General features: G+C 36.9%; 1 protein-coding gene across 7 annotated transcripts in view; it reads left to right on the top strand.

The window, feature by feature from the left end:
* UTRN (utrophin) overlaps positions 1 to 9,315 on the top strand; it is a 366,380-nt gene extending 357,065 nt beyond the window's left edge. For all 7 annotated transcript variants that reach the window (XM_069852165.1, XM_069852164.1, XM_069852167.1 and 4 more), the window contains 4 exons: positions 1,473 to 1,581; positions 3,052 to 3,138; positions 5,632 to 5,654; positions 7,152 to 9,315. In XM_069852165.1, the coding sequence (XP_069708266.1) occupies positions 1,473 to 1,581; positions 3,052 to 3,138; positions 5,632 to 5,654; positions 7,152 to 7,160 (228 nt within the window). In that variant the 3' untranslated portion in view covers positions 7,161 to 9,315. The remainder of the gene's footprint in view (positions 1 to 1,472; positions 1,582 to 3,051; positions 3,139 to 5,631; positions 5,655 to 7,151) is intronic.
* Positions 9,316 to 12,595: the final 3,280 nt, after the last annotated feature.

Here is a 12,595-nt window from a genome sequence, read left to right as displayed (position 1 = left end):
ATTTACAATAGCACTCCTAAGTGGTACTAAATAACCTTCACTACCAACTCATCATTTAAGTTTGTAGGCATCTTCTTTCTATCCTAATTAATCGTGACTTTGCAGATCCTTATTATCCTTTATCCAGCTTATGTGTTGCTGTATTGAACTTTCGTATCAAGTCCAGCACTGATATTCCTTCCTGAGTCACTCTCAGTCTTCTCTGCACCATTTACCCACAGTTACTGCTTGAAGAGCAACAGAGATCCAGTCCAGGTGCAAGTTTGCATTTTGGATTATTCAAATTCTCTCTGTCCATCTGTTTTTGAGGTGGACAAGTGGCTACTCTGCCACTGGAGTTAGTCTTGTTGTTCTATACTGAATTAACTCTTAACCCTTGGAGAGTTTGCTTCATTTCTTCACCATTACAGCTCTAACATCATCTTGAACAGAGGTTCTTGACTGTAGAGAATTACCTTGGGTTAATTACCCTAAAATCGTCACACTCATTTTATATAAACCCTGTAGCTGAGTTGAAGCTTGATATTGAATGGCAAATTACTTAACTACTTGATAGGCATTCACTGTTCATAGGAGTGTCTTGACAATTAAATCCTTGGCTGGCTTGAAAACATTTCAGTTTTTCTTTGTCTGCTATATGCAGAGCAATATTTCTTGATTTATTCTTTTAGTCAAAGCTGGGAGTCGGTATTGTCATGCTGAAAGAGAGATGAGATTTGAAGGAGAAAAAAAGATTTGCTGAGTGCTCAAGGGAACATTTCCTTCTATTTCTCACCACAGTGTATGGAAGAAAAATTATCTTTCATTGTTGAACAATCTTCAACTTTGTTGAAGATTTTTTTTAACTGGAAGTTGTCTCAAAAAAATGGAATGTTATCCTTAAGGCTGTGAGCTGCAAGGGATCAAACTTGTGCACAAATTAAGTGCCATTCTATATGCTACCTCTAGTGTCCTCCACACTACTGAGAAGCAGCATCAGCAGGAGTGATGTCTAGCTACCACTTTTTAGATTTAACAGACTTCTCTTGAGTTTTGCAAAACTGTTCATGATAGAACAGTTGTTTCTAAGCATGACCAGTCATCCTAGGAAAGCTTCTTGGGGAACCTTGGCTGAATATTCTTCGTGTATGTGTATATGTATATACACCACTGCAATAATACCATCTTTCTTTGTAGCTGGACTGAGAGCCTTGGTAGACTATTTGGCTTGTACATTACATTGTATTTCTATGGTACATGTTCACAACATAACATTGTTTTCAAGACCATCAACTGGAGCCTCGTTACATTGAATTACATTGAGTCTAAATTTTCTTTTAAAAAGTTGTATAAACCTAAGCCAATATTTTATAGTTTGGAGAGCAAACAAGAAAGAACACATAAAAAAGGAAATGAGCAGGATGACTGCATATAAGCCCACACTTAAATTCTGTGGATTTATCTAAGTTTGAGTATCCTTGTCTTTAATTTAGCCCGAGTCAGATTCCCGGGTTAATGGCGCCTCCCCCTGTGCTTCGCCCCAGCACTCTGCCCTTGGTTACCCACTTGAGCAAGAGACAAGCTCACATTGTCATCAGACAGGTAAGTGTTTTGATTAGATAATGTGCTGCTTGGGCCTATAGGTGACTATTGAATAAATACATTTGTTGGCATCTTTCTGGAAAGACTTATAAATACAAAGGAACTGATCTTTGTGATGGTACTGGGAGCAAGACTTACAGCAGCTGGAGCTGTTGCTTCCCCATGCTTGCAAACAGCTGTGGTATCACAAGAATCCACGTGACTCTGAATGATGGATTTCTGTCAACAGACTCCTTGGTCTCACCCATTTTAAGCAACCGAATTTATTGGGCAAATCCACCCTTACTGAAGGGGGAAAGGAGATTTTGTTGAACTGAAATGGCCAACAGCTGTTTGTCCTACAGTATATGCATACCCCCAAGTAATCTATCAGATACAGGATCAAATGTCCAAAATGTGTAATTGAGGCTTTCCATAGGATGCTTTAAAAATTCTTGTGTATTCTCTGCTTATCCTGGTATTTTGATGACCCCACCCCTCAGACTTCACTAATCTTTAGGAATTATTATGTCTGTGTACAGCCTCTGCAGATGAGGGAATTTCTCTCTTGAAAGATTATTTTAAATAATGTAATAGCAGAACTCATTGATTCCACTGGGAATTAGCAGAAATAACTACAGACCTTTGAATGTTCAAAATTAGAGGAAAAAATATAAGTTTTTTTCTCAAATTATCTTATGTGCAATTTCCTCTCTGATTTTTGTTTTCAAGCCTTTGAATTCTAGATTAAAAAATCATTTTATTTCTGTGGAAAACAAGAAAAATATCACCTTGCATACTGAAAAGTTCTCATTCAGCATTGACATGTGGGTTTACTTTATCTAGAAGTCTTCAATTCTGATTTAATGCAATGGTAGATTTATGGGAGTCGCTGTCTAACAACACTGCCAGGAACAGAGCCAGTCATATTCCCTACCCATTCACTTGGCTTAATTTTAAGCACTGTTAAAAGAAAAATAATGGCAAAGAGTTTTTTTACACTAGTGAAATTGCTGGTATATATTGAATAAAGACCATCTAAAAGAGAAATATTTTTTTTCAGAAAAGAATGGTGTATTCACTCTGGAAGTTAAATGACAAATCTGAAAATGGAACAGAGTATTAATTGAGCTGCTACTGAGTACAATTCCCTCATCTTGTAAACCGTTTATTTATTTTAACTATAAATTGTTATGTACTGCTCCTCGTTGGCAATTTTTTCTAGTTTAAATCTTGGATGCAATGGTTAAGCTTTAATAAAAGAGAAATTAGTTCTGTTGCAAATCGCCAGTGTAACTTTAACCTCCTCTCCTAAGGCTGGCAGTTATCACATATTAAGTTACAAAGGCTTCAGGTAGTGGTTCCCCTTGAAGTATAAAGGGTTATTTAAAAGGAAGATTGGATGAGAATGCTTTTCAGACTGTTGTACTTTTTTCCCCCCCCTCCTCTTATTACTAAATTAATTGCTCTTTTTTGTTGTCATATCTACAGATGACTTGTTAGTTCCACCTCATGATACCAATACAGATCTAACAGATGTTATGGAGCAAATCAATAGCACATTTCCAGCTTGCTGCTGTAAGTGTAATAAAATATGTCTCTGAGAATAGTACTCTATTTGAGGCAGTCTTTTGAAGAAACAAGTCACTCTTGTGGTACTGACTAGGGAGAAGTCTTTTCTCTGATATGATTTCTTATTGATATGCAAACTACATAATTTTGTTCTTTAAAATTCCTCAATAGTCACTGCTTGTGAAGGGATTAAACAAATATTCTTGTGTTTCAAATGGAAGTGATTTACTATGAGAAAAGCCCATAGCCCCGTATGAAATTTCCGTTTGTATTCACAAAACAGGTCTAGGATTCCATTTGCTGCTGAAGTAAACCCTTTGTAGAACTTATGTGAATGTGGATACAGAAATTCTGAATGCTGTTCCTCTAATAAAACCTGAAAAAAAGGCCCTAGGTGACAGGAGGGACTGTAGCCTGATTCTGCCTGCCTGAACTGATTATTGAACTAGTTATTAAACTCATTGACCAGAGGAAATAACTGTTAACACAGCAATGTAACACCTTTCCCTGCTTAAATGCCTTGAAAGATGCTTTTTTTAAAAAAAATAGGTGCATACATATATATCTTCACCTTCACGTCTTTTGCCGTAGACAAACAATAGTGAAAACTTTGATATATTCAAAAATTTTCAACAGTTCTTTCAAATGAAATGTAATAATGATGGTCATTTTTAAAAGGTATATGTGAAAAGGAAGTGTTTTTCCTAGTTCTCTTGGAAGCATTGAGATTGAACTATGTTCTATTTCATATACTCAGTGAACCCTGTTAAAATACCTTTTCATCACTTGTACATACATTGCTTGGCTGTGAAGAACTGCATCACTTTGCACATTTTGAGAAAGCAAACTAGGGTCTAGCAAAATAAGTTTTGTTTCAGCTGCCCCCTGAGATTTTCAATGAGTTCAATAGTTCAGAGCCCATCACTTTGCAAATTAAGGATTGTGTTCTAAGAAGCATCTCTTCTTGAAGTCAGCTGCTAGTGGAGCTACTCAGCACAACTCAAGGGGAGATGTATGTGCATACAAATGAGTAGAAAATGCAAGTCAAATATCAATTCTTGTTTTTGCAAATTCCTGTCTTGCGTGCATAAGGAGTATAGAAGCTACTGGATATTTGGCCCAAATGAATTTACAGCATGCTTGCAAAAATACTCACTTGCATTCCTGTGTCTGGGTAAGCTTGATAATGATGGCTGTTCAACACAACCAGAAAACATGAATAAAGCCCCAATCAAATATCCATGAAACAATACTCTAAATGAAGTAGAAGGGGACTGCAATTGAAAACCATGGCCTTGCATTGTTTCATCTTGTGGAGCATGTCTGAGCATTTAAGATTAAAACAAGTCACAGTTCCAAATTTCATGTGATCTTTCTTTGTCATTGACATGCTGCTGCAGAAATCAAATGAAACTGGCATACCCTAATTAGTAGCTACTACTCTATATGTTTGCTCTTCTTCAGTCATTCTATAATATGTTTTCCTTGGGAGATTTACTGGAAGTGTATTTTTTTTTTAACTGTGTGAGATTCATATACTGTTTTAGAAGCCTGGAATGAGGATTATTAGTCTGGCCTTCTCCGCAGAGTGCATTAAACTCTGAGCTTTGCTAGGGAAGATCATGACAGGCCATCTAGGCCATCATCTTTTCCTGTGGCTGTTTGAGATGGATCTGTCTTTCTGGATTGACAATTATCTAACTTCCAATGATGCAGACTCCACGGACTCCCTAAGCAATCTAAGAGCATCACTCTGTTCCTGACATTAAAAAGTAATGTAGAACAGCCTTCATGTTCAACATTCACGTCTGTTTCTTAAAAAAAAAAAAAAAAAGTAAGAGAGCTGTCATTAAGGACCATTACTAGCATACAAGCCTTACACAGATTATTTTTATACCATCTCAACTGTACAATAGATCCAATCTTCTGATTTGCTCTATTTGTTTTTATGGGTTCCAAGTTTCATCTTTAAATTAGTATTTCTAATTACTCCAGCTAATTTTCAGTTAGATGTAGAGAGTGATAAGGTTTCTTCTCAGCCTCCTTGTCTACAGGCTAAACCAACCCCAGTTGCTGATATTAATGGTGATGGGGTTTGTTTGAGGTTGGTCCTCAGAACTAGGCAGGTGTGTATCACTCTGCAACAGTCTTGAGTTCCGGAACAGAGCATTTTGAACAAGTGGTACTACAATACAGCACTCGTAGGTCTGTATGGTTGCTAGTGGTGAAAAAGGAATAATTTATATCATCTGTATATTCATAACGCTATAAATTTATTATAAGAAAATGCTATAAATTTGTGAAAAATGTTGTGTATAGACCATTACAACTCACTGCTGGTTAAATGGTTTTGGTTTTGTTTTTTAGTTTGTTTTTTTTTTAAGGTAGGAGTCTTTTTGTTCTTTTGTAGTACCTATTTTCCTGACACTGGCTTTGTTCTTAAACTTCCAAGATGCAGAATCTTGTAGATTTGTAACTTTTGTTCTTTTCTATTTGCAGCAAGTTTCACTGGCAGACCACAGGTATGAGACATGTTTATATACTTACATAATCATTGGAAGCAAAGTAAAGCAAGTGGAAAAGTTTCACTAAAACAAAGTGACAGGGCTGGCTTTTTCTGTTATTTTTGCCTAGACGTTTATTTGGAAACTAGACCAATGTAGTGGGAAGGCTAGATTCTGGAATATCCCAGCTAACAGAAAATTCCTGCTAGTTCAGGCATTACCAAGGATACTACAGTGTGCAGTTCTGGGATGCTAACTAGATGGAACCATCTGAGATCTATCAAGGCAAATTTATTTCAAGGCAGCATCAGCTCTGCACGATCAAAGTTGGTCCTTGCAAAGGCATCCATATGTCCTTGTGCCCTGGTGTCCATCACTTCAGGAGCTTATGGACACCAGGACAAAAGAATCAAGACCCACACAGCATCTTAGGCATTAGATTAAGCTGCCTTCTCCACAAGGCAACGATTTTATAAACCTGAAGCAGAAATTTGGCTACTTCGAGAGTTCACAAGAATTAAATACTTGATATTGGAGCCCCAGTATGACAAATAAGGAACAACATAATGTGTGGGTGCAGAGTTCTTGAAAGTTTCAGTGTGACTTAAGTTTTAAAGACTAACACAAATTCCTGTGTGAGACTTCAGAAGAACGAAGTGGGGGGGAAAGAGTCTGTTCACTCTCCCAAATAGCTTCGTCTTGTCCATTAATCTACAGTCTACAAAGTCAGACCTTCCCAAAATGAATATCTAAAAATTCAGAAATATTGCTCTGCAAATACTTTCATGAAATTGTAAGATCTGAGGTAGTAGGATTGCCCATCCAAACAGGAATTTCTAAAGGAAATGGGATGAATCATACCGTGCAGTCAGTTAATTCAGGGTTTATGTTTCAGTCTCTTGATAAGTTAAATTAGTGACTTAAACAAGCATTTTTCAGAAATTCTTCCTCTCAGCAGGCATGAATGACTTTTAGTGCTATCAGTGAATAATACCAATAATCCTGAAAAAGCATTTGATTTTTTTCTGTATCCAGGATGATTCCTAAATGGACTCACTGCAAATCTACCCTTCCAGAACCATTAGGGAAGTCATGTTTGTCTGTTTGGGAACAGAATCGTGAAACGGCAGCCTAGAAATAAGCTTCACACTTGAAGGGGCCAAGTCCAAGTGCATACTCTGTATATTCTCCATTTTTACTGCTTAGGCTTCTGGTAGGACAACAGTTTGCCTAAACTTTTTTCCCATGAGTGCAGAACAACAGGAAGTCTATATTTACTGTTTTGTAGACTAACATCATCTGGTCCTTACTCAACAAGAATTTTAAACACTGCAGTACAGTAAAATTAGGTTTCTCTTAACTATATGTCTTATGTCTCAGTGATTTGGTGAGTCTTGGGTCAATACATCTAATTTTCTGAATACAGGGGTTTTGTAAAATTACATCAGTGAAGAACCCAGCTTGGAGTATTTCAAGCTTTTGAGGCACTAACATGGTTATTTCTCATTATGACAGGCAATGTGAAGTGTTCATTTAGATGTCGACCAGTGCTTCCTGATATGTAGTACAGCCTTTTTCTACAAACCACCAATCATGAGTTCCACTTCATCAGAAGGCTACATGGGACCCTGGAACATGCTGTTCGCTGTGACTGTGTGTTCTACTTGAAATAGTAAAACACTGAATACCCAAAGATGAGGATGTTGGTTTTATGGTATGGGTTGTTTTTTTTTCCTTCTTCTTCCCTTTCTATGCAACTGTAAATTAATGAGCAGTGGAGTATTTGTCACTGATTTGTATAAATATACAGCCGTGGGAAAAGGGGCAGGGGCTTTATATACGTTCTTTTTGATAATCGTAAAGAGAACTGCATAAGGAGTTTGGAGCAAAATGTTACATTTATACATTCCTTTCAGCTCTTTGATTTTACATTGTAAAATACCCTTAGTTTTATTCTCACACATTTAATATTCTGTACTGATTATTTATACCCTAACCGTCTGACCATGCGGATTTCAGAATAGCCTTGAATTGTTTTCAGGTTCAGTATATGAAGTTCCCATAATCTGCATTATTGTTACTGGTTAACAGAAATTGCTGTTGGGTGCAGGCTGTAGTATTTTAACTCCATTAAACAAAGTAAACTCTCATTTTGAGTCATAGTCATCATCCTCATGCACCGAAATGGTATTTTTAACTTTCTTTTAGTTATTTCCAGCCAACACACTCCATTTGGAGGATTTATTTTTTAAGCCTTGCTTTACTTTAAATCAGGAGATTGCTAAAAAGAGGACTTAGATGATAGCTTAAGTTGTTTTAGAAAGGTCTAAGTTAGTGTAATCTTTCCTAACTTTGTTCAGAGACAAAGCTTTGCTGTTCTCTTCTGTGCCAAAATTGCTTCAAGTTTTGGAATATACAGTCTGTAAAGTAAAGCTTATTTCCATGAGATCCCCTTCTTTTGTCTGCCTCTTGGAAATGAAGAGACAATTAGAAAGCCCTTTCCAATACTATTAGCTATGGAATGCTTTTTTTCAAAACCGCAATGTGTTTAGATATTATTATTTGGCATTGTAATCTTGGAACTCATCTTTCTCTTTGAAATCATTTATTTATGTACTTTAAGGCATAATTACAGGAAAGTTATGTCACTGATCAGCTGATTTCTAGTTTTAAAATTATCATAAGAGATTTTAAAGCATTCACAGAGTTTACAATGCTGCATGAATACTTACTTTAATTTCAGGACATACCTTTAACTGGTTATACTGCATGCAATATATTTCATGTATAGTGGAGAGAAACTAAACTATGTTGTTCTTAATTATTACTGAAGAAAAATATATGTCTCAAAATGGTGTTGGAAGAGTTGTACATTCTCTACTGCTACCGGAAAATGCTAAAGGACATTAAGATAGCAGGTCAGGATTATCTAGTGTTTTTGTGAAGCAGTGCCAACTAGACTGTCCTGCACCCACATTATTCACTCCTGGACCGCTGCTGCTCAAGGAGTGATTTGGACACAGCACTGAACACATTCTAGTGCTGGCTCCGGTGGCAATTCTTTCTGAACCCCTTTGGCAAATTATTTAACCATGCTGCCTCTGTTTTCCCATCTGTAAAATGGGGATGAGAGTAATTGCCTCTCAAAGATGTTGTAGAGCTTGCTTAGTTAGTGTCAAAAAAGCTCTATATAAATGCTAAGTGCTACTCCTGAATGGGTGGGGCAAAATTGTCAAGGTGGGAAGAGAAGATGCTGGCTCCTATAGCTTCATCTATTAAAAAAGTAGAATAGTTATTTTGAGAAGAAAAAACCCCACATTTTACAGAAGTGGAAAGCCATGACCACCTTTCTACCTCAGAATATCTTTGTGAGTAGTATTGGAAATAGCTTTATATTCTCTTCTCTGCAAAGTAGTTTGCTTTTATCAAGCTACATCTTTCTCTAGGCAAAGAATGCTTTAAAAGATACCCCTATACAAGTAAAAAAAAGATCTCTAGTGAATTTGGTGGCTTTTATTTTTGTTCTGAATATGAGGTTATGTATAAAGTTGGTTTTCTGCCTGTGTTTGTATGCATCCTTTGTCCTCTGCTGCAAAGTAAATGCTGCTTCAAACACTACATTGTAATATTCTTCCTCTGAGACAATAATAAAAGGAATATATTGCAGTAACATGAGAAAGTATGGAGTTCTTTCAGATTTTGTGATCTTCAAGGATGGCACTTCTCATTGCTAAATGCTGAAAATTTCATTCTGAAGAAGATTAATTTTAACACAGGAGCACTGTGATACTCTATTTCTATGTGCTAGCATTTTTGGAATGTGGTTTGCATTTATATAAATGAGATTAAGCAGTGTTTCCTCCCCATAAATCTCTGCTTATTTTCCTCCAGTTTTCCATCTTTAGTGGTTTAATCTGGAATCTTTCTTGGTTTCATGACAACTATTAAATTTGATCACTGAGAAACAGACTGCTTTTATTTTAAAAATGTGATGTATACATATGAGAAAACAGCAATAATGCATGAAGCCTTGTCAAATATTAGAACTGTAGATTAGTCTTCAATATTTGATGATGTTCAGACAATGTGCTCAGGTGAAACACAGCCTTAGTTATTCAGTCAGGAAATACGTGCTTTCTAGCCTTACCTTGTGCTGATTTTAGGTATTTGCATTAAGCTGATGCAAATTGTGTTAATGACTGTGTTATAACTACTGTGCCTAAAAGAGGGAAAAAAGTCCACAATCCCAATTCTGTATCTTTATAGTAATAGTTGGCGCTTTTTTTCATGTTTAGTATTTTTTAAAATATTTTTTTTCAAACTCTGACATGTAAAACTTGAGTGTCAAAGTAGTGATATTTTACCTCAGTTTGTGGAAGGATGCTTAACAAGCAAATTTTAGGGAAGAGCAGGGGCTTTCGTGTGGCGTTTCTGTGATTCAGCAATTAACAAGCAACTTTATTTGACTCAATATATTGTTATTTCTATAATTAAGTTCTGTATTTACAACAATAATTATGTTAAAGAGGAAGAGAATGGTAGATTAAAGAATCTATTAAACCACAAAGCTGTTATTTTTTAAAAAGTCAACATTTTAATTCAATGTTTGTAGAGTTAAAGGCAACACAAGAGGGGTGGGGGTCAATACCTAGCCCCAGCTTTGAGAACAATTAATGAAAGTGCTCAAATTTATAGCTTCAACTGTCTGTACCTTGACTGCTAAGATAGCAGGTGTCAGAGGTCTGTCATGGTCACCTGTGAGGAAGGTACTCTCAGCTTAAAATCATGCTTCAGTGTTTTGCTGTGAAGGTCCTGGCTCTTGTCCAAGGGAACAGAGTAGCGCCCACTTCTCACCAGCTTGCCAATAGGGCTTTTCTTGAGGGTGCTGGGGAAGATCCATGGCAGGACGTGGGAACCTCAGGTCCTTGATGACCCATGCAATGGGAAGCACTCCTTCGCTTCTCTGCAGCCTTCCCCTGTGACTACTAAACAGCCTCTTACACTGTTGTTTTGTTCAGGCAAAAGAAAGCCAACATGATACTTTTCAAGGGAAGAATTAGGTTCCTCTACCAAAAAGCTCTCAGTTCAAAATGCATGTCTATCCATCTAATCCGAAGAGACACCCTCCTGCACAGCCCAGAATGTATTTGTGCAATTTTTTTATTACAAAATATACTTGAGATGAAGCATTATTATCAGATCAGTTCATTTTCTCAGAGATGATGTGAAATTGATGCATCTAATTAAAACCAGAGGGCAGAATTTCCTATGCTCTTAGGGGCTTCATTTTCAAGGGGAACTTCCATTATGGAACAGTTCTTTGGTGGTGGTACTATTTCTTTTTGGACCAAGACAAGGCTCTTCAGATGTTCAAATTTCAGTAATACTATAGTTAAGTTATGAGACACTAGTGCCACTAGGTCATAGATACTGGACCCAGAAACAAACTGCCAGGATGCACATGAAGGTTCCCTACCACCTGAGTGTCCTGGGTCAGGGGTTCTGTCCTCTCTTCTGCTATTTCTACATCTGAAAAATGAGGAGAAAAAGGAATAAAAAAAAAAGCTGAATTTAGCCAAATTAAAAAAATGTACTACTGTAATGGGAAAACTTAGTATTTTTGAAAAGAGCAAAATATTCTTTTAAACTTCGACAGTACAAATTGCCTTTCAGAGAGAGTTTTCTTATTCCATGTATTTTTTGTTCTCTACTTTAGTATGGAGTTAACCTAAGAAAAAGTTCCTGAAGGTAAACATCAACACCACTGCAAAACTGAGTAGTGGATCTTGTCATGCAAAAATGAAGATGTCATGCCATATGGCTGAGAATTCTGCTCCCACAGCAGCAACAAAATCAGTCTTAGAAATCCAGCCAAGGTGTAAATTAGTAACAGCAGGGTATAGAAAAACCTCTTGGGGGAGGAAAAAAGAATATTTGAGCAGGAAGAGATCTCTTCCATCTTACAAGCAAAAGAGCTCTCAGTACTCATCAGCTGCATGCTATGATCCTCCCAAAATGTTGTTCCTGTGGCCAAAAAAGGTGAAATCTTCCCTGGCTCTTTTCACTGGGAGTTTTATCTTCTGCCTTTAATACCATTTAAGTATTCATGATGTTCCAGCCAAAATTACACTCTTTGCAATTTAAGTCTGTACATTAGAAAGACCAGCTGCATGCAAGCACAGCAGCCACCTTTGGAAGGGCAAGGTTGTGTTTTCATCAAATGGTTTTCCAAGCACATTTCTGCTGCCAAGAGGGGGCTGATTCAGCTTGTTTTCCCAGGCATCCCAGCACTGTATCAAACTGTTGCAGCCAACACAAAGGGATCTTTTAAATTGAAAACTGCTCTCTGTTAGTATGCTTATTAAAAGTGACAAGCCTAGGAGAGCTGAGTAGAATTCCTAGGTGCATACACAGGAAAAAAAAAAAATACCACAACAAAACATAGACGTTATCTGTCCTATCTCATTGTCATCTCTGAAACACAGTATTTACAGATGAACTATTCATGTTCTTGTTAGTCACTCTCTTTATAGTCAGCTAAGCACTCTGAAAATATCTAGTTTTCTGACCTCTAGTAACTCCTTTACCTTGAAGAAGCTGTACTTAAAACATATTTACTTCCTGACGATGGAAGGAGAGCCTAGGATAACTAGCTCAAAGGAAGTTGTCTTCAGCTTATGAATTTATTTTCTGGGAGTATATCCCAGCTTGGTGTTAAGCACAACAATGGAACAAAACCAAAACCAAACAGAAAATCACATAGGAGCATTTCAGCAATATTTTATCTGCATATGATGGACTTCCTTGTGCTTCTTTGACGTCTTTGGAAAACAAGAGCAGAATAGAGAAAGGGACAGAATCCCTTACCAACAATTTGAGAGTCTCATAATGTAGATATAGTGGAGTTAGGGGGAAAAAAAGCCACATGAATGAAAGACTGATAATTCATTTGAATTTTG

The sequence above is a fragment of the Phaenicophaeus curvirostris genome, chromosome 2 (genome assembly GCF_032191515.1).
Source record: "Phaenicophaeus curvirostris isolate KB17595 chromosome 2, BPBGC_Pcur_1.0, whole genome shotgun sequence".
Taxonomy (NCBI): domain Eukaryota; kingdom Metazoa; phylum Chordata; class Aves; order Cuculiformes; family Cuculidae; genus Phaenicophaeus; species Phaenicophaeus curvirostris.
The sequence above is the reverse complement of the archived record's forward strand: the minus strand, read 5'-3'. Positions and strand labels throughout refer to the sequence as shown.